Source organism: Podarcis melisellensis (genome assembly GCF_964234715.1).
Source record: "Podarcis melisellensis genome assembly, chromosome: 18".
Taxonomy (NCBI): domain Eukaryota; kingdom Metazoa; phylum Chordata; class Lepidosauria; order Squamata; family Lacertidae; genus Podarcis; species Podarcis melisellensis.
Window position 1 is genome coordinate 165,329 of NC_138536.1, and position 24,634 is coordinate 189,962.

At 52.8% G+C, this 24,634-nt stretch overlaps 1 protein-coding gene across 3 annotated transcripts in view; it reads left to right on the plus strand.

Moving 5' to 3' along the window:
- Positions 1 to 24,634, plus strand: part of PDE4C (phosphodiesterase 4C) — a 58,599-nt gene that overhangs the window by 6,178 nt on the left and 27,787 nt on the right. For 2 of the 3 annotated variants that reach the window (XM_081895497.1, XM_081895498.1), the window contains one exon: positions 3,928 to 4,145. In XM_081895497.1, coding sequence (XP_081751623.1) covers positions 3,928 to 4,145 — 218 coding nt within the window. Of the gene's footprint in view, positions 1 to 3,927; positions 4,146 to 6,192; positions 6,420 to 24,634 lie in introns of those variants that run through there. The other variant, XM_081895499.1, reaches the window with a different exon arrangement.

Here is a 24,634-nt window from a genome sequence, read left to right on the forward strand (position 1 = left end):
TGATATCCTGCTTTATCACTACCCAAAGGGGTCTCCAAGTGGCTCACAATCTCCTTTCCCTGTGAGTTGAGTGGGGCTGAGAGACTTCAGAGAAGTGTGACTAGTCCAAGGTCACCCAGCAGCTGCAGGTGGAGGAGCGGAGACTCGAACCCGGTTCCCCAGATTAGGAGTCTACCGCTCTTAACCACTGCACCACACTGGCTCTCAGGAGCCCATCTGGGAGAAGGGAAACTCTGACCCTAAACCTAAATCTTTGGGGGGAGAAGAAAAGGCTCCGCAAATCCTGAGCGGAGTCTTCGTCCTCCCGCCCTCGGTCACGGCAGGCAGGCCCTGGCTTGCCCTCCGGGCGCTGGGCGATGGGTGCCCCTTCTCTCCGGGTTCCTTGGCAACGGGTCACGCTTCTTGGCCTCTTTGTCAGTTAGCGGCGGAGGACCGGTGAAGAAAACAAGCAGGAATTCCCCCTCGTTCTGGGCTCTTCTTGGCGTGCCAGCTGCAGTGCCCACCAGGGCTGGCAGGTCCTTGGCTCGCAGATTCTGCTCATGCAATGCCAAGCAGGCAACGATGCCCACCTCCGGGTCCAAATGTGCTTTTTTTGAATACACAAAAAAATTTAGGAGCATATCCAGTCCGGACACCGGGGTCCCTCTCCCAAGGGCCTTGCTGGTGAACCTTCAGTGTGAGAAGTGAGGTTACAGGGAACCAGGCAGAGGGCCTCCTCGGTGGTGGCACCCGCCCTATGGAATGCCCTCCCACCAGATGTCAAGGAAATAAACAACTATCTGACTTTTAGAAGACATCTGAAGGCAGCCTTGTTTAGGGAAGTTTTTAATGTTTGAGGTTTCCTTCTGCTTTTAAATATTCTGTTGGGAGCCACCCAGAATGGCTGGGGAAACCCAGCCAGATGGGTGGGGTATAAAAAATAAATTATTATTATTATTATTAGGCAGGCTTTGCAAAGCTCTTTTTTCTTTTTTAAGACACCCTGATTGATTCTTGTTCTCTCTGCTGGTTTTAAATGTTCTCCTGTTTGGGATTTGCCTTTAATTTGACTTTATACAGTATAACTGGTTTTTTCTAGCTGTGGTGCTTCACTGGCCTAGAAACGGTACAGGCCTTAAGCGATATATTGTATTAATTATAATAACAGTTTGATCGTGGGGCGCACTCCCACAAGGGGGTGGACGCTCTCCTTCACTGGAAGGTTTCTAGCAGAGGTCAGGGACTCTTCTGCATTGTGTGTGTGGGGGGGTTAGGGTTACGGTTAGGGTTCCCCGGGCTGACACTTGGCCCATATTGGGGAGGGGGATTTGAACCCGCAACCCACTTCCTCCAGCTCCCTTCCACCCTTCCTGGAGGCCAGGTCTGCCAGGTGCTCTCAGGCGGAAATGATTGGCAGCCGAGCCGTGAGAGAGAGAGTGGCCGTGCCTGCCTGTAAGTGGCAATTAACCCTCCTGCGGCGCTAATTGGCACCCCAGGGCAACCGTCAGAGAGAGAGAAGGAGAAAAAGCAGCTTGTTGGCAAGGAATCAGAAAAGCAGGTGCTCCCTCTGTGCGTCTTTGTTCCTTAGCTGAGCCTTTTCCCAGGTGCAGAGGGGGAGTTTGGCTGATAAACTCCCACAAGAAGAGGTCAGCTTCCGGTTTAAATGGGCACTAAGAACCACAAGGACTAGGAGCTTGTTTTATTTTGAAGGGGAAGTCCAGAGCTTTGCATGTAGAAGCTTCCAGGGTTCGATCCCCAGTATCTCCAGTCCCTGAACCCTGGATTGCTGCTGTCACACTGAGCGAGAGGAGCCAAATCATAGAATCGTGGAAAGTTGGAAAGGGACCCTTTGGGTCATCTAGTCCAACCCTCTGCAACACGGGAATATGCAGCTGCCCCCAACGGGGACTGAACCTGCAACCTTGGCGTTGTCAGCATGCTCTAACCAACTGAGCTGTCCAGACTGACTGTTGAGCCCCTTCCTCCCTTCCTGTTTTATTTGGCATCATGAAGACCTTGCTTCTCCTTCAGAGGAAGAAGAAGATCTTACTTCTTTTGTTCCCCCTTCCTTTCCTTTTTCTAAAATGGCTCGCCTTGCTTTTTCTTTGGAGCGATGTCATATGGAAGCAATAATAAATATGGAGGCGAGGGGATGAATTTTTAAAGCCTTTGCTGGAGGCTAATGCTTGCAGTTAATGGATGCTGTCCATAGATGGAGCTAGGAGATGGATCGAACTCGGCGCCTCTTCAATCAACCCACCCGCCCTCCCTCTCCCTCCCGCCCTCCCTAAGAGTCATCCTCGAAAAGTCTTTTCAGGGTGACGGTGATCCAGTAGACATAAGGACATCCAAAGACCACCACCATCTTCTTCTTCTTCTTCTTCTTCTTCTTCTTCTTCTTCTTCTTCTTCTTCTTCTTCTTCTTCTTCTTCTTCTTCTTCTTCTTCTTCTTCTTCTCCTCCTCCTCCTCCTCCTCCTCCTCCTCCTCCTCCTCCTCCTCCTCCTTTCCCTCCTGGCCGAGTAAGATTGTCTTCCATAAACACGGTTTTAACAGTGAGTCCGTGACTGTGGAGGCCAATTCTGGATCCCCATGTCCTTCCACAGTGGGGACATCGGTTTCCAGGCAGAAGTTGATCCCGGTGAGGGTTTGCTAAGTGTGCCTTCTTCTTGGCATGTTTCTCCCTTGTGTCCTGAGTTCGAGTGTCTTCAAAGCCCATGACAACTTTGGGAAAGGCTGTTCTCCAACTGGAGCGCTTGCAGGCAACTGTTTCTTAGTTGTCGGTGCTTATACTCCATTTTTAAAGATTTGCCTTGAGAGAGTCTTTGAACCTCTTTTGTTGACCACCAGCATTACGCTTTCCGTTTTAAAGTTCGGAATAGAGGAGTTGCTTTGGAAGACGATCGTCAGGCATCCGCACAACATGGCCAGTCCAACGAAGTTGATGTTGAAGAACCATCGCTTTGACACTGGTGATCTTTGCTTCTTCCAGTAAACTGGCATTAGTTCGCCTGTCTTCCCACATCCAATTTTTCGCTCACATCCAGCCTGTCACATCCTTTACATATAATGCCACTCCCTTCCTGTTTTCTTGTTTGATCTATTCCTTTTGAATAGTTTATACTCCTCCATTTCTACATTTCAGTCATGTGTCTCATCCCACTAGGTTTCAGTTACCCCGTTAAGTCGTATTTGCCATCCTGTATTAAGAGCTCCAATTCTTCTCGCTTGTTCCCCATACTCTGTGCATTAGTATAGAGACAACTGAAACTACAGAATCACAGAACTGTAGAGTTGGAAGGGACCTTGAGGGCCATCTAGTCCAATGCAGGAATCCTGCCCCACAGCTCTTCCTGGGTGAGGTCAAGTATAATCTGGGGCAGGAAGAACCAGATGTGCAAATATAGGGTGGGGGACACATGGCTTACTAGCAGGACATGTGAAAAGGATCTAGGGGTCTTGGGGGACCACAAGCTGAATATGTCAACTGAGTGATGCAGCAGCAAAAAAAGCGAATGTTATTCCAGGCAGCCACATGCACTGACCCAGAAGTCATTCCCTCCAGCTGCTTCCTCCTTGTAGTTTCCTACCCCTTAGCAGGTTTCCGCAGCACTGCTGCAGCTTCCAACGATCGTATTTAATCCAGCCCTTTGTTGGGGACTAGAATCTTACTTTTTTTTATTTACCGGTAGTCCCTTATGCCTTTTATTCAGAGCTGCAGTGTGTCATTCCAACTCGGCTTCCTATTTCCGATAGCAGGGCACGTAAGCAACAGTGTTCCCTTGTGGTTCGTGCCTTCATAGCTGGTGTTCACAGGTAGACTGCCTCTGAACCTGGGGGTTCTCTTTATTTTAGAAAGACGGGCAATGTGGCAGCCGGGCGAGGAAAGGGTGCTTCCCCAAATGGTCTGAGCACCCTGCTGACTCCCCCTCTCTTTTCTCCCCCTCCAGAGATCCCGAGAGCAGCTGGACTTGGGCCCCGGCATCGGAGCTCTCCCAGGGAACGCCGTCAAGCGCCGTTTCTCAGGGACGCTGTTGCTGCCACCCCTCGTCTCCCGGCATGTGGCAGGGGCTGACCTCAGCCGTGCCCCGGAGCCAGAACACGGCAGGGTTGTTTTCACCATCGAGGAGACACCCCCAGCCAGCACCGAAGGCACCAGCGCTATGAGGTAAGAGGTAGAGTTTTTCCCTGATGGTGTCGAGAAGGAAAGACCATGGGCATGTCGTGGGCTGCCAAATCTGCACAGTTTTGGGTGGCTTCTGAGCCTGCACAGAGTGCCCTCCTCTGAGAAGTTAGGAGCCAAGAACTGCCTCTCGCCTCTCTCTTTTTGGATAGAGTCTCCATTCCATGCCGAGATCGAACTCGTACAGCCAGCATCCTCTGGAGTGGAGGGGGGGGTGGCATGTAGAGTCCCTCAAGGGCCAGATAGCAAGCCTGGGGGGCCACATCTGGCCTCTCCCCCAGCCTGGGGCTCACAGGCCCTGCAGCTCTGTTTACCTCTTAGATAGGAGAGGAAAGAAAAGATGAGGAAGATTGCCAATTTCCTTTCCCTGCTCAGGCTCCTGTGCATTTTCCACAGCTCTGTAGCAGGCATAAATCTAGGGACCCCCCCCCCGCCCCCGTTTGCCTTGGCGATAAAAGTGATTTGGACGGCGACATTTCTGCCTGCGAGTCCCCCTTCCCCGCATGATCCACCAGAGGCGGGAGGAAGAATTGGAGCAGTCAAACCACTTTATTGCTCGTCTCGGTAATAATTAAGCTGTTGCAGAAATTGACTGGCTGATTGATTGAATTTCCTTTGCTTTTCCACTGCAAGGCACAAAACCGGCTTCTGTGGGAAGGAGGAGGGGTGGGCAATCGTTTGGGGCAGATTAAATTTCAATTCTGGCTTAAAGACGTGCTTGCGTAAAAAGTTTCCTGCCTGGTTGCAAGTTCAATTTCTGGCAGCGTCTCTGGGTAGGGCTCAGACACCTCCAGCCACCGCCTGAAACTCCGGAGAGCGGCTGCTTCCCTTCAGTGTATGAAACAGCTCCCTATTAAAATCAGAACACTGAGGACTAGAATCTTGCTTTATCGTTAGGGGAAGGAACATAGCCAAGTTCCTGTATGGCTCAATTCTAGATGGCCGGGAACAAGGACTCCTCTCTCACACACCCTGGAGAGCTGCTGCCAGCCTGTGCAGTCATCATTGAGCTTGAGGGGCCAAAGGCCTGGCTTAGCATCCAGGTCCTTTCTGTTGGTGTTTTTACCGCGTCTCCCCCACCTCCCCTTGATACGCCATTCGTCAAAGGGAAGGAGCCGCTGGAGGGCGTTTCGATCGCTGCTTTTTCATTTCTGCCGGTCGCAAACATAGTTTAGGGGTGTTTGTGTGCGTCTTAACATTGCTTTCTCCCCCAGTTTGAATGGGGACAGCTCCCAAAGGAATAAACCAGCCGTGTCTGGTGGTGCAGCTCAGGGTGACTCAGCTGGCAGCAGCAGGGGAAACGGGTGAGTGGCAAGGCTGGCACTCTTGCCCAGGACAGGCAGAGGGGGCACCATGGAACTGTAGAGTTGGAAGTCGTCCAAATCCCTGAGTCCCCCAGGTCTGAATCTGACACTCTAACCACTACACAACACGGTCTCGCTAGCCACTCTATGACACCCTGCTGACACCCATCGCAGCGTGGCGCTGTTCCCCCGCCCAACCCCTTCGGCAACCCACACGCGAAAAGCACGCAGGACTCCTGGGCTCTGTTTAACGCCAGGCCTAGGGGTCCTCTTGGTAACCCACTTGGGGGTTCAGAGCAGGGGGGCTGCCCTAAGGCTGCTTCGGAGGAGCCGGGTTTGGCTTCAGATTCCTCAGGGCTGCGGCATGTTTTCCCTGCAGTGTGTGGGTGGGTGGGGGGGTTGGTCTAGATGTCCTCAGGATCCCTTCCAGCTCTACGATTCTATTCTTCTCTGTTCCTGAATAAAAGGAGACAAGCATGTGCAGAGCGCGCCCGTCCTCGTCGCCTCTGGTCTGGCCACTGGGTGAGCCGCTTGGGGGGGGGCGGGGAGGAGAGGGCTGTCAGCCGCGCGGCTCCCTCCCTCCCTCCCTCCCTCCTTCCCCGCTCCCAATAAGTCTGGCCCCGCCGGCTCTATATAACGGCGAGCGCGGGCCGGCGAGGCGGGGAGAAGCCGGGCTGCCCGGAGAAAGTTGGCCGCCCTCTCCCGCCCGGGCGCCGCTGGGGCTTCAGCACCGCGCCATGGCGGACAGCAGCCCCTCCCGGCGCGCCCTGGAGCTGAGCCGCCAAGGCGCCGGGCTGGCCAAGCCGCCCAAGCACCTGTGGCGCCAGCCGCGCACCCACATCCGCATCAAGCAGCGCTTCCACTCCGACACCGAGCGGGACCGCCAGGCCCGCGCCTCCCTCCGCCCGGCCCTCCACAACCCCAGGATGTCCTGGCCCTCCTCGCTCCACCGCCGGTAAGAGCCTCCCCTCCCGGCTGCCGGCAGGGCGCGCCGCTTACTTCCGAGGAAACCGAATGGTAGAGTTGGAAGGGACCCACAGGGGCATCTAGTCCAGCCCCTGCAGCTGGACTGCGGAGCAACCGCACCCGGGGGAAGGGGAGCTTAGCGTGTCTGGGCTGGGAGATGGGTGTTCATTTGCCCTGCGCGGGAGGAAGGCGCGCAAGCCGCGTGCGTAACGATCCCTTTTCTTTCCCGCCCTCCGGAGACCTCCGTATCCCCTGCGGCTCCAAAGATGCGCCCTCGGGGTGGATCGCGGAGAGGGGGCCTTGGGGGTCTGGAGGGGCGGGAGAGGACCTTGTGGAGGGGCAGGGCGGCGCAGCGACGGGCAAGCAGAGCGCATCCTGAATTGGGAGAGGTTTCGGCCAAGGAGCTTCCTGTGCGCCCAGAGGCTCTCTGGATGGCGGCTCTTCGGGGTGGCTGGGCGACCTGCGAGGGGCGGGGGAGAGAAACGTGGCTGCTTATTTTGGGGGGGGGTCCGTCTCCTTCACCCAAGGCGAGGCGTGGGGCCCCTACGCAGAGACGCACCTGTGTGCGCTCTGGCGCTCCACGGACGCATCGCCTCTCCTCTCTGAAGCTGCCCTTTGCGCTGAGTAGGGAATGGGGGGGGGGGAGAGCCTATATTTGGTGTGTTTCTTTGGGGGGGGGGCGGGATCTCGCCCTATAGGGGAAGCTTCGGAGCTGCGCGCATCCCGCATTGGAGAGGGTTTCTGCGCGCGCGCCCTGGATTTAGGATTGGGGAGAGCACAAAAACGTGAATCAATTAAGAGTTGAGGGCAGCGTCACGTTCCTGCTCGGCTAAAACGCGCTGCGTGTTGGGTTTTTTTTTGCGGGTGGGGGTTCTTGGGTTGGCGACCCTCTGCGCTGGTCCAGCGAGGGGAGGTAGGGGCTGGCATGGAGATTTTAGGGCTCCGAAGCCACCCTAATTTTGGAGAGAGCGGGGCGTGGTCAGCTGAGCTTCTACCGGGGTCTTCGTGGTGGGTGCGGTCCGGGCGTGGACCAGGGGGGCGCCTGGCCAGGAAGCGGGGTGGTCTCTGTCGCAAACCCCTCTCTATGGATATCTGACCCAAATGGGCATTTTCGGCCCGTAAAGGAAGTTCGCTGGTCCTCGCTTCATCCTCCCCCCTCTAAGCAGGCAGGGGGGGGGGAAGAGATCTCCATGGCAGAGCATCTTAAGAGCCACGGAGCTGTTGCCCTCAAAACGATGCAATCTTCTAGTCCTCCTGATTCTGGTTTCAGCAGCAAGCCGCTTCATTCCCAGCCAGACCATTGGTCCGGGTGGTAGCTCTCATCCCTATCTGGAGATTCAGCCTGGAAATCTTTTGGGTGGTGCAAAACAGGCGTTTCATTGGTGAGCTATGGCGCTCCTCTAATGAGATCCTAGTCCTCATGGTGCAGAATAGTTCCACCCTCCATGGGACAGCCACTGCCTCTCAGCCTAACCTACCTTGGGGGGGGGGGGTTGTGGGGATTAAATGAGGAGTGGGAGATGTCTAGATATATTGCTGGATAAGTGTTTAATGATTTTTGTATTTCTATAAAAACCAATAAAAAGGTTTTTTTTAAAAAAAGTGAGGCATGGGAGGAGAACCATGTACTCTACGCTGCCCTGAGCTCCTTGGAGGAAAAGGTGGGGTAGAAACACAATAATATAAGACAAATTCATGGCGCTGCACCTCTTTGCCCCTGACCAGCAACTGCGTTGGGGTGGAAGAGCAGATCTTCTGTTCATCTAGCTCAGTATTGTCTACTCTGACCGGCAGCAGCTCTTTTCAGACAGGGAGTCATTTCCTGGTCCTGCCTGGAGACACCAAGGATTGAACCCTGGGGCCTTTTGCGTGCAAATGAAGTGCTCTACCCTCTGAGCTTGCTTCTGCCAATACCTCCCTGTGACTTTGCCGCCTCCGTGCCCCGAAGGGAGGGCCTGGGAAGTCCGAGATGAGCTGCCCTCCTTTTATTCTCTTTCCGCTCATTTCCTCGAGGTCCTCCAGGTGCAATTTGCCAGCCTGGATGTTCCAATCCGACCGGGAGAGAGAAAGTAAAAGAGAATAATGAGGTTGGTTTCTGCAGCGGCTTTTGTGCGGAAGAGAACAAAGCCAGTCTCTCTCCCTCATCTTCTTTTGCCAGATGGAATAGAAGCAGGAGATGGTTCAGAAATGCCTGCATTTATATGACTCAGAATAAGGCAACTTCTCATACCTCCCTTTCAACCAGTACCTTCATTCAGGAGCCTTAGAAAAAAGAAGCCTCCAGAGGCAGGGGCAGTCTACCTGCTTGGTGCTCTCTTTTTTTTTGCACAGAGTTAAGGGAACATTGCAGCTGCCTGGTCTGCCAAGGCAGCAAGTCACTGTCCTCTTAAAGTGGGCAAGAAAGCGTGTCCTTTTGGGGGGGGTGATGGGTGCAGACTTCTGGGTTTCACGAGCTGCGAGGCCTCATGCAGAGCCATGGAAACCCTATGAGGTTCTGTCAGGAACTGGTCTGTTTGCCGATCAATCTGCCCCGCCGCTATTTTTCCACCCCCGCATTGCCACGTTCTTCCTCCTGTTTGCCGCCATCTGTGCCGCCGGCGACATTTGCCTGCCAAGAACCCCATCCTCAAGGCGCTTCTGTTGAACCCTGACTTGCAGCTGCTCTTAGCTGGGTCCCGAGTGCTTCCTCGCTGCGTACCCAGAAGAAGGCCAAGTCCCCTCACCCCACCCAGAGTCTCCTTTTGGCACCAGCGACGCCACAGATGGCAGCACATTCCACGTTTTATTTCTGGGAATAAAACCTTCAGCCCTGGATTGAGAGGCCCAGCGTGTGGCGTTTCTTTTCCAAGAGTCATTTTGGAAAGAGTTTGCCCTGGGGCGCTCAGGACAGGGCAGGGACTAGCATACTGGTTGAATCCTTTCTTTCTTTCATCTAAAACCTCTCTTTTGGCCTCTGTCTTTTCCCCCTGTGTGGATTAAAGCTGAGCTCAGTGGAGCCTCCCCTGGGCAGGGCTGTTAACCACTGAAGATCAGATGTCAGCGACACACAGACACACACAAAGGGAATCAGATGGCCCTGATCCAGCACGCCTCCACTCATGTCTTCTGGGTAAACTGGGTTTTACCACTGGGCACTCCCACCAACAGCACTCTCTTGCCAAAGAGGGTGCCTGTTGTGCCTCTGTGCAACCCAGTGACCTCTTTCCACTGAGAGCGGCTGTGGAGCAAGCCACCCACTAGAGAGGATGCTGTCTGGTGCCGGCACCATGAGAGCAGGTGGTACCCGTGGAACAGGAACTCCCGGGGAAAGACAGAGGGGCGGCATGCTCAACGAGATTCTGCGATGCCCTGAAAGCAGCCCTGGGACTCTCTTTGCCCTAAAGCGCAACGTCCCCAAAGGCTGGCTGATGGATTCATGCTTTGCCAAACTGCAGAGTACAGAGCAGATGGTCTCTATGGCAGTCTCAGTCCCTTCCCAAACCGAAGCCTGTCTATTTTTAATACCAAAGTCTGAGATGATTGATGGGGAGGAGAAGAGCGAGAGGTTTGTGTGTTTGTGTGTGTCACATGTACACTCGCACACCATCGCAGCAGAGCAAATTTTGTCTCGGAACAGAGTGCCACCTGCCATCTGAAACCCCAGCGAGGACAAACCTTGCAACGAGCTTAGCGCTGAATATATTCACAGAGGGGAAATGAAGGCTCGTTTTGAAAAGAGTTGAACGGGGCAGGTTCTCGAGGCGGTGAGAATGGCGGTGGCAAACGATGGCAAACAGACTTCAACGAAGAGCTTTGTGCTGTTATAGATTTGCCCCCCCCCTAAACCCTAGAAATTAATAAATTGCATAGGATTTGGATAATTTGGGATGTGAAGGGAGAAATTTTGCTTCAGAGGAATTTTGCTTGGCCCTAGGCAAAAACTTTTGCTTGGCCCTTGGGACGCGGGTGGCGCTGTGGGTTAAACCACAGAGCCTAGGACTTGCCGATCAGAAGGTCGGCAGTTCGAATCCCCATGACGGGGTGAGCTCCCGTTGCTCAGTCCCTGCTCCTGCCAACCTAGCAGTTCAAAATCACATCAAAATGCAAGTAGATAAATAGGTACCGCTCCAGCAGGAAGGTAAACGGCGTTTCCGTGCGCTGCTCTGGTTCACCAGAAGCGGCTTAGTCATGGTGGCTACATGACCCAGAAGCTGTACGCCGGTTCCCTCGGCCAATAAAGCGAGATGAGCCCCGCAACCCCAGAGTCCTCCACAACTGGACCTAATGGTCAGGGGTCCCTTTACCTTTACCTAGGCAAAACCACCTGGCCAAACCAGGGCCATTTAAGAAACAATATGGGGCCATTGAGGGCCACAGGCAATGCAAGAGAATTTCTCCCCCCTTGCCAAGAGGTGTGGACAGAGACTGGGGGTTGTGGGAATGTTGTGGGTAGCAGGAGAGTATATCTTGATTAAATATTATCCTTCCTCACTCACGCTAGTGAGCTGGTAGCAGAGTACATTCCCCAGTATATTGCAGGAAGTTAGTTGATAGATTCGTTTGAATCTCTTGAGTTAAGCAAGTCAGTCTGGCTTGTCCACATTGGACTGTTCCTGCTAAATTCAATCCCTTTTAAAAAGGATAAAGTCACAACAGTCTTCTCTTAGAAGTAACAAGAAGTTTACTCACATTCAGTTCGCAGTATGATCCTGAAGGCAGGCTCTAGCTTGTAGTTACAGAAGAGAGAGTGGGTTTATCCCATGTGGGGATTGAGCCCATGTGCTGCTGGCTGAGAGCCGGCGGACAGCAGAAGACATCAAGATGGAATAAACTGAAGAAGGGGAAAGATGGCTTCGTGACCGGCCCTTTGATGGGGGTCTGCTAGGGTCACGCCCCTCTACCTGGTCACACACAGAGGGAAGATGCTCCAGACCAGGTGAGACAGAAAGTCCTCCTGGCTGGAGGAACATCCCCCTGTGGGTCAGTCCACGAGTTGGAGTCTTGAATTGCTGGAGCAACAAAAATCCTTTCTACTTGCATTTATATCTTTATCAATATCTGCACAGCTTGTGAGCTTTATGTATACAGCAACGCCTTGACCTGTATTACTGAAGCCTTACCTTCTGCAGCAGTTTTGAACCTTCAGTTGCCTCTATGTAGTGACTGGAACTGTGGGCAACGTCTGTTTTGTGGGTATCTCAGCACCATAAATTAACTCTGTGCCACATAAAGAAGTCTTTTCTTTTATCTGTCTTGAATCAACACTCCACTCCGTCAGAAGTCCCTAAGTTCCAGTGTTCTGCGAGAGAGAGAGAAAACTTCTCTCCATCCTCTTTATCCATCATCATTTTCTTATGTCATGTCTTCTGTTCTCACCTGGGGGAATTAAAAAAAGAAAGGCACACTGTCAACAGGACCAATAACACTCTGAAAGTCTGAACATGATTGCTTTCGATTCCAAGTTTTGAGGCTGTTAATAAAGAATGAATTTTTTAAAAAACAACATGACTATGCTGAATTGGTGGTGTCAGGGTTTCTGGGAGAGAGGAGGAGATGACAGAGGAGACGGAGAGCGAGTGGGAGGAGGGGCAGAAGGATGAGGAAGAAGATGACGGAATTCTGAGGGAATCCACGAGTCTGAGCAGCGAGTCAGAGGATTCTCAAAAGGGGGTTACCTTAATCAAGCAAAGGGGAGGAGAAGGGAGAAGCGGAGAGGAGCCCAGTGGAAGACAGAGGAAGCAAGAGACGTCTCAGCCGGAACGGAGTAAAGGGGGTGGAGTCGTCAGCCTCTCGGAGGGAGCAGGATTAGGAGAGAACAGAGAAAGGGGGTTGGAGCAGGGTGTTCAGCCGGAAAGGGTGGAGAGCAGAACAGGGGGTGGTGTAGCGGTCGAAAGAAAGGTCAGCAGCAACGTACGCGCGCCAAGTTCAAACGTAGAGGCGCGCGGAAGTGGAGAGAGCTCAGGGGAGGAGCCCGGCCCTAAAGCCAGAAAGAGGGGGGAAGAGGCGGCAGAGGATTCAGCCTCAGGCGAGTCACGGAGAGAGGGAACCCAGGGGGGCAGGAAGACCCTGCGGAAAAGAAAGGAGAGGAAGAGGTGGTCTAGAGCCAGGCTATTAAGTTGGTGCGGAAGAGGGGAGGAGTCAGAGGGGACTTCAGCGGTCTAACGTGGCAGACGTACGGCCACAATGCTGAACTGTATGAGAAGCAGAAATCTTCAATAAACTTTTCCTGTAAATAAGCTGCAACGGAGTGAGGTCTCTTGTGAGCTGGGACCAGACCTGGGTGGCCGTGACAGTAAGTCCCCTCACTCAAAGCAAAAATTTTTTTTTGCGAAGCTCACGAACGGGAGCAGCCATGAGCGCTGAGGAGCAGCTGGTTGCATTGCGGAATCAGGTTACCGCTCTCACATCGGCAGTCATTGCTTCGCAGAAGAAGAATGACGACTTGGAGAAGACGTGCCAGGATTTGCAGGCAAGGTGGGAGCGCGCGGACAAGGCGGGGGCCCCAGGATCCAGAGCGGAGGGCATTGCGCTTGGACGGAGGGGGGGTGCCCTAGTTCCGCATTTTAATGGCAACTTGCAAGACTATCCCAATTTCAGAGCGGACGTTGTATATGCACTGCACTTACTCCGTCACGATTTTAAAGATGAGGAGGAGAGAGTGGGGTTCATTGTTTCGCACCTGCATGGGGAGGCCAGGGCTTGGCTACGCAATTTGTGGCGCGAAGATGGACCGGCCCGTCGCGATTCAACTGCATTCATCAAAGCGATGGATTCTTGTTTTCAATCCTCTGTGGATGTGGACATTGCGCGCCGTCAAATGCACGGGCTGAGGCAGGGGAAAGCGACTGTGCGCCAATACCACTCTAAATTTTTTGCATTGCTCACCGCCTTAGATTGGCCAAAGGACAGTAAACCGGTCAGAGATCTTTTTTGGGAGGGATTGAGCCCCCCCATCAAGGATGAGATCGCTAGGGGGGACAGACCCCAGACCCTAGAAGACGTGGTGCAACGGGCTTTAGCTCTTGGAATTCGACATAAGGGGCGTCCGTGGCATGAGGAGGACGGGCCCCAAGCGCGTGCGCAAGCAAGGACTCTCCCTTTTGTGCACAGGGACTTCAGCCGTGCGCACCCCTCGCCAATGGGGAAGGACAGAGAGGAGCCAATGGAGATTGGTGGTGCTAGGGCTCAGAAGCCATCCCAGAGCCCTGTCCCTGGTGCAGCCAAAGCGAAGCCTCCTAGAGGAACCAGGAAGTGTTACATCTGTGACAGTGCGCACCATATGGCGAAAGAGTGCCCCCAGAGGCTCCAGAAGCACACTGCAGCGCTGGCAACTGTAACAGCAGAGGTGCAACCAGGGGAGCAGCTTCAGGGAAACGACAGTGCCTGGCTGGAAGCAGAGCTACTGGGGCTCAGCCAGGCGGATCTGTAGACAAGCCCCCAGCATCACTGCAGAGCGTGGACCCTTTGCCTCCCAAACCGGCAGTTCTGCTCACAGCAACACTCCAGTTGCCTGATGGGAGACTCCTCGAGGTTCCAATAACGATCGATTCGGGAAGCAACGCCGACTTCATGGGACTGCAGTTCGTTAAGCAGCACAACATGGCGCTCCTGCCTGCAACGACGCCTCTGAACGTGGTCACGGTGGACGGCAGGAAGTTGCTGGGGGGGCAAGTGGTGCAGCAAACCCCTCCCATGATGATGCAGATTGGCAACCATCGAGAGCTTATTAGTTTCAATGTCACCCACTTATCGGACACACCCATCGTGTTAGGCATGAGTTGGCTGGAGAGGCACAGTCCCGCGGTTGCGTGGTACCAGAGGCAGATCAACTTTTGTTCATCGTATTGTGCTCAGCATTGCTTTCAGTCCGATCAGGGAGGAGAAGCTGAGCAGCCATTGCATCTGGGTATGGTGCAAACAGTGCCTCACAAGTACCAGGAATTCTTGGAGGTTTTCTGTGAGAAGGAAGCTGACAAGTTGCCGCCTCATAGACCTTACGACTGCGCGATTGATTTAGTGCCAGGGGCGCAATTGCCTGCTGCCAAGCTGTACTCCATGTCGGAGGACGAAATGCAAGAGCTTCGGGAGTTCATAGACCATAACCTCAAGCGCGGTTTCATCCAGGAATCTAAAGCAGCGGGAGGCAGCCCTGTTTTCTTTGTGAAGAAGAAGGACACGCCCCAAAAAAGGCTTATAGTGGATTACAGGTTCATCAACAGCTTGACTAAGCCCAAAGCTTTCCCCATGCCCAAGATTGACGACCTTTTAGCGACCGTCAGGAGGGGCAAGATTTTCACCAAGCTGGACCTACGTGGAGCTTACAATCTCATCCGCATCCGGAAAGGAGATGAGTGGAAGACCGCCATGTTCACCCCTCTGGGCACATACGAATACAGAGTCATGCCTTTCGGCCTCCAAAATGGCAGCCACGTTTTTCAAGCATTTATGCACCACGTGCTAGCAGGTCTCCTCTACAAAAAGTGTGTCTGCTTTCTCGACGATATCCTGATTTTCTCGGAATCGCCGGAGGATCACGATAAGGACGTGAGGGAGGTCCTGCAGAGGCTGAAGGAACACAGGCTGTACGCCAAGTTGGAAAAGTGCCAGTTTGATGTCAGAGAGGTTGATTTCCTTGGCTACAAGTTGTCCGACGAGGGACTGGCCATGGACAGGGCTAAGGTTCAAGCGCTGTTGGACTGGAAAAGCCCTCGAAATCGGAAAGAGGTCCAGAGGTTCATCGGCTTTGCCAATTTTTACCGCAAGTTTATCAAAGGTTTTGCGAACGCGACGGCGGCTATCACTGACACCCTCAGTTCCAAGAAGAAGAAGTTCGTCTGGACCGAACAAGCGGAGCGGTCCTTCCGGACGCTTAAGGGTCTTTTCGCCTCCGAAGAGCAGCTGCTCCACGTGAATCCCGGCAGACCCATGCGGGTAGAGACCGATGCGTCAGATAGAGCGGTTGGGGCCGTTCTTTTGCAAGAGGATTCACAAGGCAACTGGCGACCGGGTGCGTTCTACTCCCGGAAGCTCAGCAAGACGGAGCGCAATTATACCATATGGGACAGGGAGTTGTTGGCCATTCATGCAGCTTTCAAAGCGTGGCGACACTTCTTAATAGGAGCCAAGCACACGGTGCAGGTCCGCACGGATCACAAGAACTTAGAGTATTGGCGGACGGCTAAGTTGCAGACCCAGCGACACATGCGCTGGGCGGAGTTCTTTGCGGACTTCGACTTCAAAATAGAATACATCCCAGGAGACTTCAATGTTATTGCAGACGCGCTGTCCCGAAAGCCGCAATACTTGGAGGAAGCAGCTCCAATCGCAGCAAAGCACATTTTCGCACCGCAGGCGTGGACGTGCGCTACCATCGCAGTCGACCTGGACGCGGTGCGACGCGCGTTGCAAAGGGATCAGTTTGCACAGTCTAAGATGGAGGAGCTACGCGGAGGGTCGCGACACAACGATGAGTTTCAATTACAAGATGGACTTTTGACTCGTAAGGGTGCCCTTTACGTGCCCACCGACGATCTTCGAGCCAAGGTTCTGCAACAGTTGCATGACGCCCCTAGTGCAGGCCATTTCGGCAAAGAGAAGACGATGGAGTTGGTGGCTAGAGACTTTTGGTGGCCCCAGATGAGAGGAGAGGTGGCGGACTACGTCGCCAGGTGTGATATCTGCCAGAGGTCCAAACCAGTGCACCAGAAGCAGGCGGGATTGCTAGAACCGCTGGAGACACCGCAGCAACCATGGGAGAGGGTAGCGTTGGACTTTGTTACAGACCTGCCCAGCTCCAGAGGTAAGACGGCGGTGTTAGTGGTGGTGGACTTGTTCACCAAGATGGCGCACTTCATCCCTTGTGCCAAGGTGGCGACGGCAGAACAGACCGCAAAGCTCTTCATCGATCACGTCTTCAGAGTGCATGGACTTCCGCAGTCCGTCTTGTCCGACAGGGGGCGCCAGTTTGTTTCCACTTTCTGGCGAAAGCTTCTGGGCATCTTGCACGTCAAAATCAACCTGACATCGGCGAGGCATCCACAAACCAACGGTCAAGCGGAGAGGGTCAACGCGATCATGCAGCAGTACCTGCGGTGCTACGCCAACCAGCGACCTGCGGCGTGGGTAGACTATCTGCCGATGGCTGAATTCGCCTACAACAACACGAAACACGCTTCCACCGGGGTGACGCCTTTCTTCGCGAACAATGGCCGTCATCCCAGAACCTTCCCGAGATTTGCGGCACCAGGAGGGGGGGGGCCTCAAGATGCCGACCAGTTTGCAGCGGAGTTGCAAGAGGTGCACGAGGAGCTGCGGAGACATTTGGAGCTGGCAAAACAGGCGTATAAGGTGCAGGCCGATAAGCACAGGAGGGCGGGAGAGGACATCCAGGTTGGGGACTGGGTGTGGTTAGCAGCCCACGCGATGCCGGCCAGGTCATTGGCCAAGAAGAAGTTAGGACACAGGCAGCTAGGGCCATATCAAGTTGAGGCTAAGATCAATCCGGTGGCTTTTCGTCTAGCCCTTCCGGAAGGTTCCAGGGTGCACCCGGTCTTTCATAGGTCGGTGCTCACTCCCTACAAAACCCCACACAGGTTTCAAGAGTCAGGAGCACCCCCAGAGCCACGTAGGGGGGCGCCTGAGAGGGGGGAATCGCCAAGACCAGAACCTCTTAACGAGGTCACAGAGATACTGGACTCGAGATGGGGGGAGGAGGGAGTTGAATATTTTCTCGCCAGGGAGGGCACACCAGCCGCTGCTAATAGTTGGGTGCCAGGCTACGAGTTAGACGAACCCCTTTTGAAAGAAGAGTTCCATGCACTTTTCCCACATAGACCCATGCCAGCTGAGTACTTTGATGACTGGCTTTTCACACCCACATTGTCAGATAGCACGTTCAGGGGTTTCTCTTCCCCCGAGGAAAGAACACCAGAATCAAGCCCGCCCAGGGGATCGTGCTCGGGGGTGGACACGGAAACCCCTTATTGGTGGGAGGAGCAGCCAGAGGAGGAATGGCGTAAGAGGTGGCTGATAGGTCCTTGGCGGGCAGCACCGGAGGAAGTAGCGATGGAAGCAGAGACTGAGAAGCATTTGGGGGAAGAACCCGACTTCGAATACACATACACAGAACTGCCAGCAGAGAACATTGACGTAGACGACCTGTATCCTGAGCCTACCCCCGAAGAGCCGCAGTTTCCACAACCGGTCCCCGGCGAGCGGGAGGGGGGAAGGGGGGGCTTCGAGGGGGGGATGGATGTCAGGGTTTCTGGGAGAGAGGAGGAGATGACAGAGGAGACGGAGAGCGAGTGGGAGGAGGGGCAGAAGGATGAGGAAGAAGATGACGGAATTCTGAGGGAATCCACGAGTCTGAGCAGCGAGTCAGAGGATTCTCAAAAGGGGGTTACCTTAATCAAGCAAAGGGGAGGAGAAGGGAGAAGCGGAGAGGAGCCCAGTGGAAGACAGAGGAAGCAAGAGACGTCTCAGCCGGAACGGAGTAAAGGGGGTGGAGTCGTCAGCCTCTCGGAGGGAGCAGGATTAGGAGAGAACAGAGAAAGGGGGTTGGAGCAGGGTGTTCAGCCGGAAAGGGTGGAGAGCAGAACAGGGGGTGGTGTAGCGGTCGAAAGAAAGGTCAGCAGCAACGTACGCGCGCCAAGTTCAAACGTAGAGGCGCGCGGAAGTGGAGAGAGCTCAGGGGAGGAGCCCGGCCCTAAAGCCAGAAAGAGGGGGGAAGAGGCGGCAGAGGATTCAGCCTCAGGCGAGTCACGGAGAGAGGGAACCCAGGGGGGCAGGAAGACCCTGCGGAAAAGAAAGGAGAGGAAGAGGTGGTCTAGAGCCAGGCTATTAAGTTGGTGCGGAAGAGGGGAGGAGTCAGAGGGGACTTCAGCGGTCTAACGTGGCAGACGTACGGCCACAATGCTGAACTGTATGAGAAGCAGAAATCTTCAATAAACTTTTCCTGTAAATAAGCTGCAACGGAGTGAGGTCTCTTGTGAGCTGGGACCAGACCTGGGTGGCCGTGACAGGTGGCTTCCGGCAAGGATTTGTGAGTCTTCCTTGTTTTGATGGCACCTAGTTCCTCTGCGGTCATTTTGCCCTGCTTCAGAGAGAGAGAGAGAGAGTGGGGGAAGGCATTTGAGCACCTTTGGGAGAGAGAGTGGGTGAGTAACTCAGGTGACAGGCTGGGAGGCGGGGAGTGAAAAATTGTACACATCACTTGGGAAGACAGGCGAACTAATGCCAGTTTACTGGAAGAAGCAAAGATCCCCAGTGTCAAAGCGATGATTCTTCAACATCAGCTTCGTTGGACTGGCCATGTTGTGCAGATGCCTGATGATCGTCTTCCAAAGTGACTACTCTATTCCGAACTTTAAAATGGAAAGCGTAATGCTGGTGGTCAACAAAAGAGGTTCAAAGACTCTCTCAAGGCAAATCCTTAAAAATGGAGTATAAGCACCGACAACTGGGAAACAGTTGCCTGCGAGCGCTCCAGTTGGAGAACAGCCTTCCCCAAAGGTGCCCTGGGCTTTGAAGAAACTCGAACTCAGGACGCGAGGGAGAAATGTGCCAAGAGGAAGGCACGCTTGGCAAACCCTCACCGGGATCAACTCCTGCCTGGAAACCAATGTCCCCACTGTGGAAGGACATGGGGATCCAGAATTGGCCTCCATAGTTACTTATGGACTCATTGTTAAGGCCATGTTTATGGAAGAGCTGTCTGGAAAGCCAGGGGTCAGACCCAGAGGCATCTCCCTAGCCCCAGACATCTTGGGATTCTCATCCAGCTATCCTCATCCTAGCTATCCTCATTCTAGCTATCTGTAATCCAGAGCCTCGGGTGCCATTGAATTCTTCCATCAGCGTCTAGTGATTAAGCCCAGGCTTTCTCAAAGCTGGACCGACGTTTCCGCATCTCCCCTTGCGAGATGCTCCTTGCTGACCTGCCTGCGAACTCTCCGCCAGAGAGAAAAAACCAATTTCCTCCTTCTCTTCTGCTTCTTGAATCCCCAGGCCACAAATCAGAGGGAATGGCTGGGCTGCCAGGCAGTGAACCTCTGCTCTTTTGTTCCTTGAGTCCAGCACTGCTGCAGGTTCTGGGAATTGTAGAGGTGCAGAGTGGAAAGGGGTCCCCCAAGAGTCATCTAGTCTGACCCGCCGCAATGCAGGGACGACAGTGAAAGAATCATAATCACCAAGCTGCTCCTCTGAGCCCCAGGGCTTCAGGCGTGCGCCATCCTTTTTCCATTTTTTATAACAATTTATTGATTTTCAAAAGATAACAAAAAATAAAAATGAAAACAATACCAAAACAAAACAAATTGACTTCCCTCTAGCCCCTTCCTTGGTTCCCTTATTTATCAATATACCGCATGTCCATTGTTCAGGTTGACACCTATTTAAATTACTTATTATCCATTCATCACAAAATTGCCAGTGATTTTTAAAACCCCGCTAATGTAATAACCTAAAAAAATTCCTTCCAGTAGCACCTTAAAGACCAACTAAGTTAGTTCTTGGTATGAGCTTTCGTGTGCATGCACACAGTGTGTATCTGAAGAAGTGTGCATGCACACGAAAGCTCATACCAAGAACTGACTTAGTTGGTCTTTAAGGTGCTACTGGAAGGAATTTTTTTTATTTTGCTTTGACTATGGCAGACCAACACGGCTACCTATCTGTAAATGTAATACCCTGTGTACACTGCTTCTGTAGATATGCAATAAACATCTTAGATTCTTTAAATTTCTTGTCGTCGCTTCCTCTTAGTTGTCACTTTTGCCATTTCAGCATATTCCATTAATTTAACTTGCCAATCTTCTTTAGTTGGGACCCCTTCTTCTTTCCACAGATGTGCACCGTCCTTGAATGGCTTGGCATGAGACTTGCCCTCATTGAGGTTGCTTTGGGGTCCCGGCAGATGGCTTGGGAAGCGGGTGGCAGGTGCAGCCGCCCATCTCTGAGAATCTCCCCTGGTTGCGGGAGAGTTTCCACCTCTTTGCACCTGGCAGTTTTCCGTCTAGAAAAAGGTTTGGGGCCTGGCGGGAGGGGCAGCGGCAAATCAAGGCTGTAAGGCTGTCAGGGAGAGACGGGGAGCATCTGTATAATTGAAGGCTGTTCCCCGTATCCACCCACTCTTTTCTGCAGAAGTCGAAGCCTCGTATCCAGGGGGCTCAGGTGCAGAATTTAATTCTGAAGCCCTTCATCACTGAGAAGCCTGGAAGGCGTCGGAGGGGAATGAGAACGCTCTTCGAGAACTGGCCTTGGAGCAAAATCGATAAATATATACATATTCCTTTCTCTTTTCCCCTCCCTCTGCCTACAAAGCGACTTTCCCTATATTGTCAATCTATGACTCACTCGCTAGTAATTCCGCTGTGGGTTTTTAGTTTCTTTCGAAGTGGGTGCGTGTGGTTTTCGAAAAGATATGTGCAGACCAAGCTTTACGATGATTCAGCTCTCGATATAGCTTAGCGGGGGACTCTTGCTGGGTCAAGACCATGGGCAGGCAAACTAAGGCTCAGGGGCCAGATATTAGGCCCAGATATTCCTAAAAATGCGAGAGAAATATTCTTGTATGCTACGGTAGCGGCAAGAATTCTAATCGCTATGAATTGGAAAGGAGAGAAAACATGACAAAGCTGAAGTGGCAAACTAAACGGTTGGAGTATGCCAAGTTGGCTAATTTCACACAAAAATTGAGGGATCGCTCTGATCAGACATTTATTAGGAAATGGGACATGTATAAAAAATATCTAATGGATTATTGTAACAGCATGACATCTGTGGCAGCCTTTGAATGACTTCTGCAGTATGATGGATCAGTATGAGAAATATAATGTTGATGAAAATTAACAGAAGGAAAGAGAAACAAGCAGCGTGCTAGATAGATTAAGCGGTAGGCGCATGGTGGGGTGACGGGAAGCCGTTAGGAATCCAAGAGGAACATATTGTAATGTAATAAGTTTTATTTTTTATTTTATTTCCTTCATAGATAATACTTCTATATGTTTCTTCATTTTAATTTCAATAAAGTGTTTAAAATTGAAAAGAAAAGAAAGGGAGCAGCACAAACCGGGTCTTTCCCCTGGGAGGTTTTGGCGCGCAAAGCGTGGGCCGCAGGGGTCTCTCTGTTCCTCGGAGTTTTCCGCTAGCTCCCTCTGAATCAGTGCCTGGTCACTAAATGCCGGCATGGGTGAGGAGAGCACCATTTGAGTCATGCCAGGCGCTCCTCCGGGTGATTCATGACCAACTCGTGTGCTGCCAGCCCAGCCGAGTCGTGCCTGAGTAGCACCCCAGGGCTCTGAGAGGCAGCTGCTTCCACAGCCTGAGGGGCTCACTGCTGACCCCCCCCCAGCCGCCATAAAGAGATCCACCCAGTGTGTCCCAGCACGAAAATCTTATTTTTACCCTTTCCCCAACCTCCGACGTCGAATCACAACAGTCCGGTGCTTTGTTGCAGTAGTCTCTGTTTCAGGAGACAATGGAGCGTGCTTCCACGGGTCAAACTGCTGCAATAGGCAGCGCTGAGGTGACCAGCCTGGGCTGTGTGTAGGAAAGTCCTGGGCTGTCAGATGGGGAAAGAAACCCCCTCTTGGTCTGGCTGACGGGGTCCGAAGGAAAGCAGAGGAAGACAGTGGGCACCAGGAGCTGCCGGAAGGAGGCAGACAAGGGACTCCATTCTGGATTGGCGTCGGGTTCACTCCTGAGCCTTTTCTTCTCCCAAAATATCCCGCAAGGGAGCAGAGGTTTAGGGTCAGTTTCCTTTCTCCCCTCTGGGCTCCCTTCCCAGCTGGATCTCTGCCTCTTGGCCTCCTGCCTCTCCTGCTTCAGCTCCTGACTCCGATTCTGGACCGCTCTCTGCCACCGACTCTCCCTGCTCACAAAGCCCTGTTCCCTCTTCTTCCCAGTCTTCTCCTGCTTCTCCCTCATCCTTGCCCCATTCCCTGAGCTCTGAACCTTCTTCCCTTGGGGGTTCCCTAGCCAGTTCCCCCCACCATCCCTCTGCTTCCAACCAGCCTGGTCCTGTGGAGAAGCAGGAAGCGAGAGCTGGTGTTGCGTGTCTGTGTGGATAGGTGAGAGAGGAGGACCGCTTGGCTTTTAATTCTCCCTGCTTGGGAACAAACCAATTTTTATTTTTAAAGAAGAATCAGCGGGCCCTGTAATTGGTGGCCATTAGGGGTGGCTGCTGACAGGCAAAGGGAGAGGATGATCTCAGGAATGGCAGTGACAGAGGCTGGAAAGGATAATGGCGCAGGACTGCTTTTAGGGGCGTGAGACGTTTGTGCATGAGTCACCCTTCACGACCTGTGTGCCTCTACTCTGCAAGTGCCGCCATTAAAACGTCTTCCTTGCGCCGAGCTGAATCCTGAGCAGTGCGCTTTGGAGTCTTGGCAACTGTCATGCAGGCAGGAGCAGCATTTGGAGATCTCTTGGATTCCCCCCCCCCGATCCCAGAGCTACACTGCCTCAGGCTGCCCCCACTTTCTGCTCTGTAGACACCAGCCTCCTTCCAAATGTACCGGGCATTTTGCTGCAACAGGGGCAGCCCTCCCAGTGAGCGAGGCCCCGGGCATCTTCCCCTTCCCCCCGAAGCCTTCCCATTGCACGGCAAGCGGGTTGGACTAGATGAGCCTTGGGGTCACCAGCAGAAGGGTCCTTGAAGTTCTTGGCAAACCCATCCTGGGCCCCTTCCGAACTCGCACCCCTGTGTTATAAGAAAAAACCTGCTCCTTTTCCCTTATGGGGTATCCAAGAGCCCGTATAGAGTAGGTTCTCTGTCGGTCGGAGAAAATAACAGAGGCCAAGCAGAGAATATTGAGAAGCCAAGCAGCTCGTAAGCCTGATCTTTATTGAACTGTTGCAACAGGGTCCTCACTCCCCACACGCAGGAGGGAGGAGAGAACCCAGAACAATGGTGCGCAAGCCCCTATATAGTCTTTTGAAATTGCCCACCCTGTAGCTCAAGACCACCCTCCTCCAAAACATCATCCATGCATCATAGAAAGAGGTCGTCCCCAGCAGAAATGGGAGTGTGTTGCTTCTCTCCTGTCTGCCAGGAGACCTGAGAATGCCTTATCAGATTGCCTTTTCTGGGTAGCAGCCAGATGGGCGGGGTACTACTACTACTACTACTACTACTACTACTACTACTACTACTAATAATAATAATAATATTTCCTTGGAGATGGTAAATACTTAGTTCCTGAATCTCTTGTGCATATTGAGAGTGTGCTCAGCTTAACAGATACTTGCCAGACAGTCCAAAGACAATTGGAAAGCTTTTCCCATTTCCTTGCAGGGAAATATTTGAGGTCAATTTGGGAGAGTCCCAATGGCTTCAGAATTGCTCTCCTGTACTATTTCAGACACGTGGTTGATATACTTATTTATGTGTTTGCCTTGTACATTTATGAACATTTATTTTATATATATAAGACCTTAGAATTCCTATAACACCTGCTTCTCAGAAACCCCTCAAGCCCACAATCTTCTTTTGTTGTTTGGTTCTTAACTTGCAAAGGGCGGCGAGGGAGAGAAAGGAAGGCTCCCAGTTTGTGAGCTGGAAAGGAGCAAAATTACCTTTAAAAGCCCAGGTCCCGCCGAGCATGGAAATGGAGCGAGCAGCAGTCTGGTCGAAGGCTGCTGTTGTGCTTTATTAACCCAGACCTGTTTATTGCCCTGTAATAATGATGGTGCAGGAGATATGGATCTGGCTGCTTGCCTTCCGATCGAATTTTAGCAGAGGGGAAATTCAGGCTTAGGAAATGGCCTTTTCCGGAGAAGGAGGCTGCCCCCCGCCTCTTCTTCCAGCTGGAGGAGTTTTCGATTTAGAGTCTCCTGGGGGTACCAATCAGTTCTGCATTATTTGTCCCAGGGGGGAATTCAAAGGTCAACTGCTCTTTCAGCCCCCTGAGCCTGCAAGGACCAGAATGGCCAGCCTGCAAAAATGCGGGCTGCCAATTTTGATGGTGGAACACAGCCTGGATGGCTCAGTTGGTTGGAGCATGGCACCAACAACGCCGAGGTTGCAGGTTTGACAGGGACAGCCTGCACTGCAGGGGGTTGGGCTGAATGACCCCTGGGGGTCCCTTGCAACTCTACAATTCAGTGGTACCTTGGTACTCAAAGAACTTGGAGCCCAAACCCGGAAGTAAGGTTCCAGTTTGTGAACTTTTTTCGGAAGCCGAACATGCTCCATTTTGAGTGTTACGCTGAGGTCTGTCTGTTTTT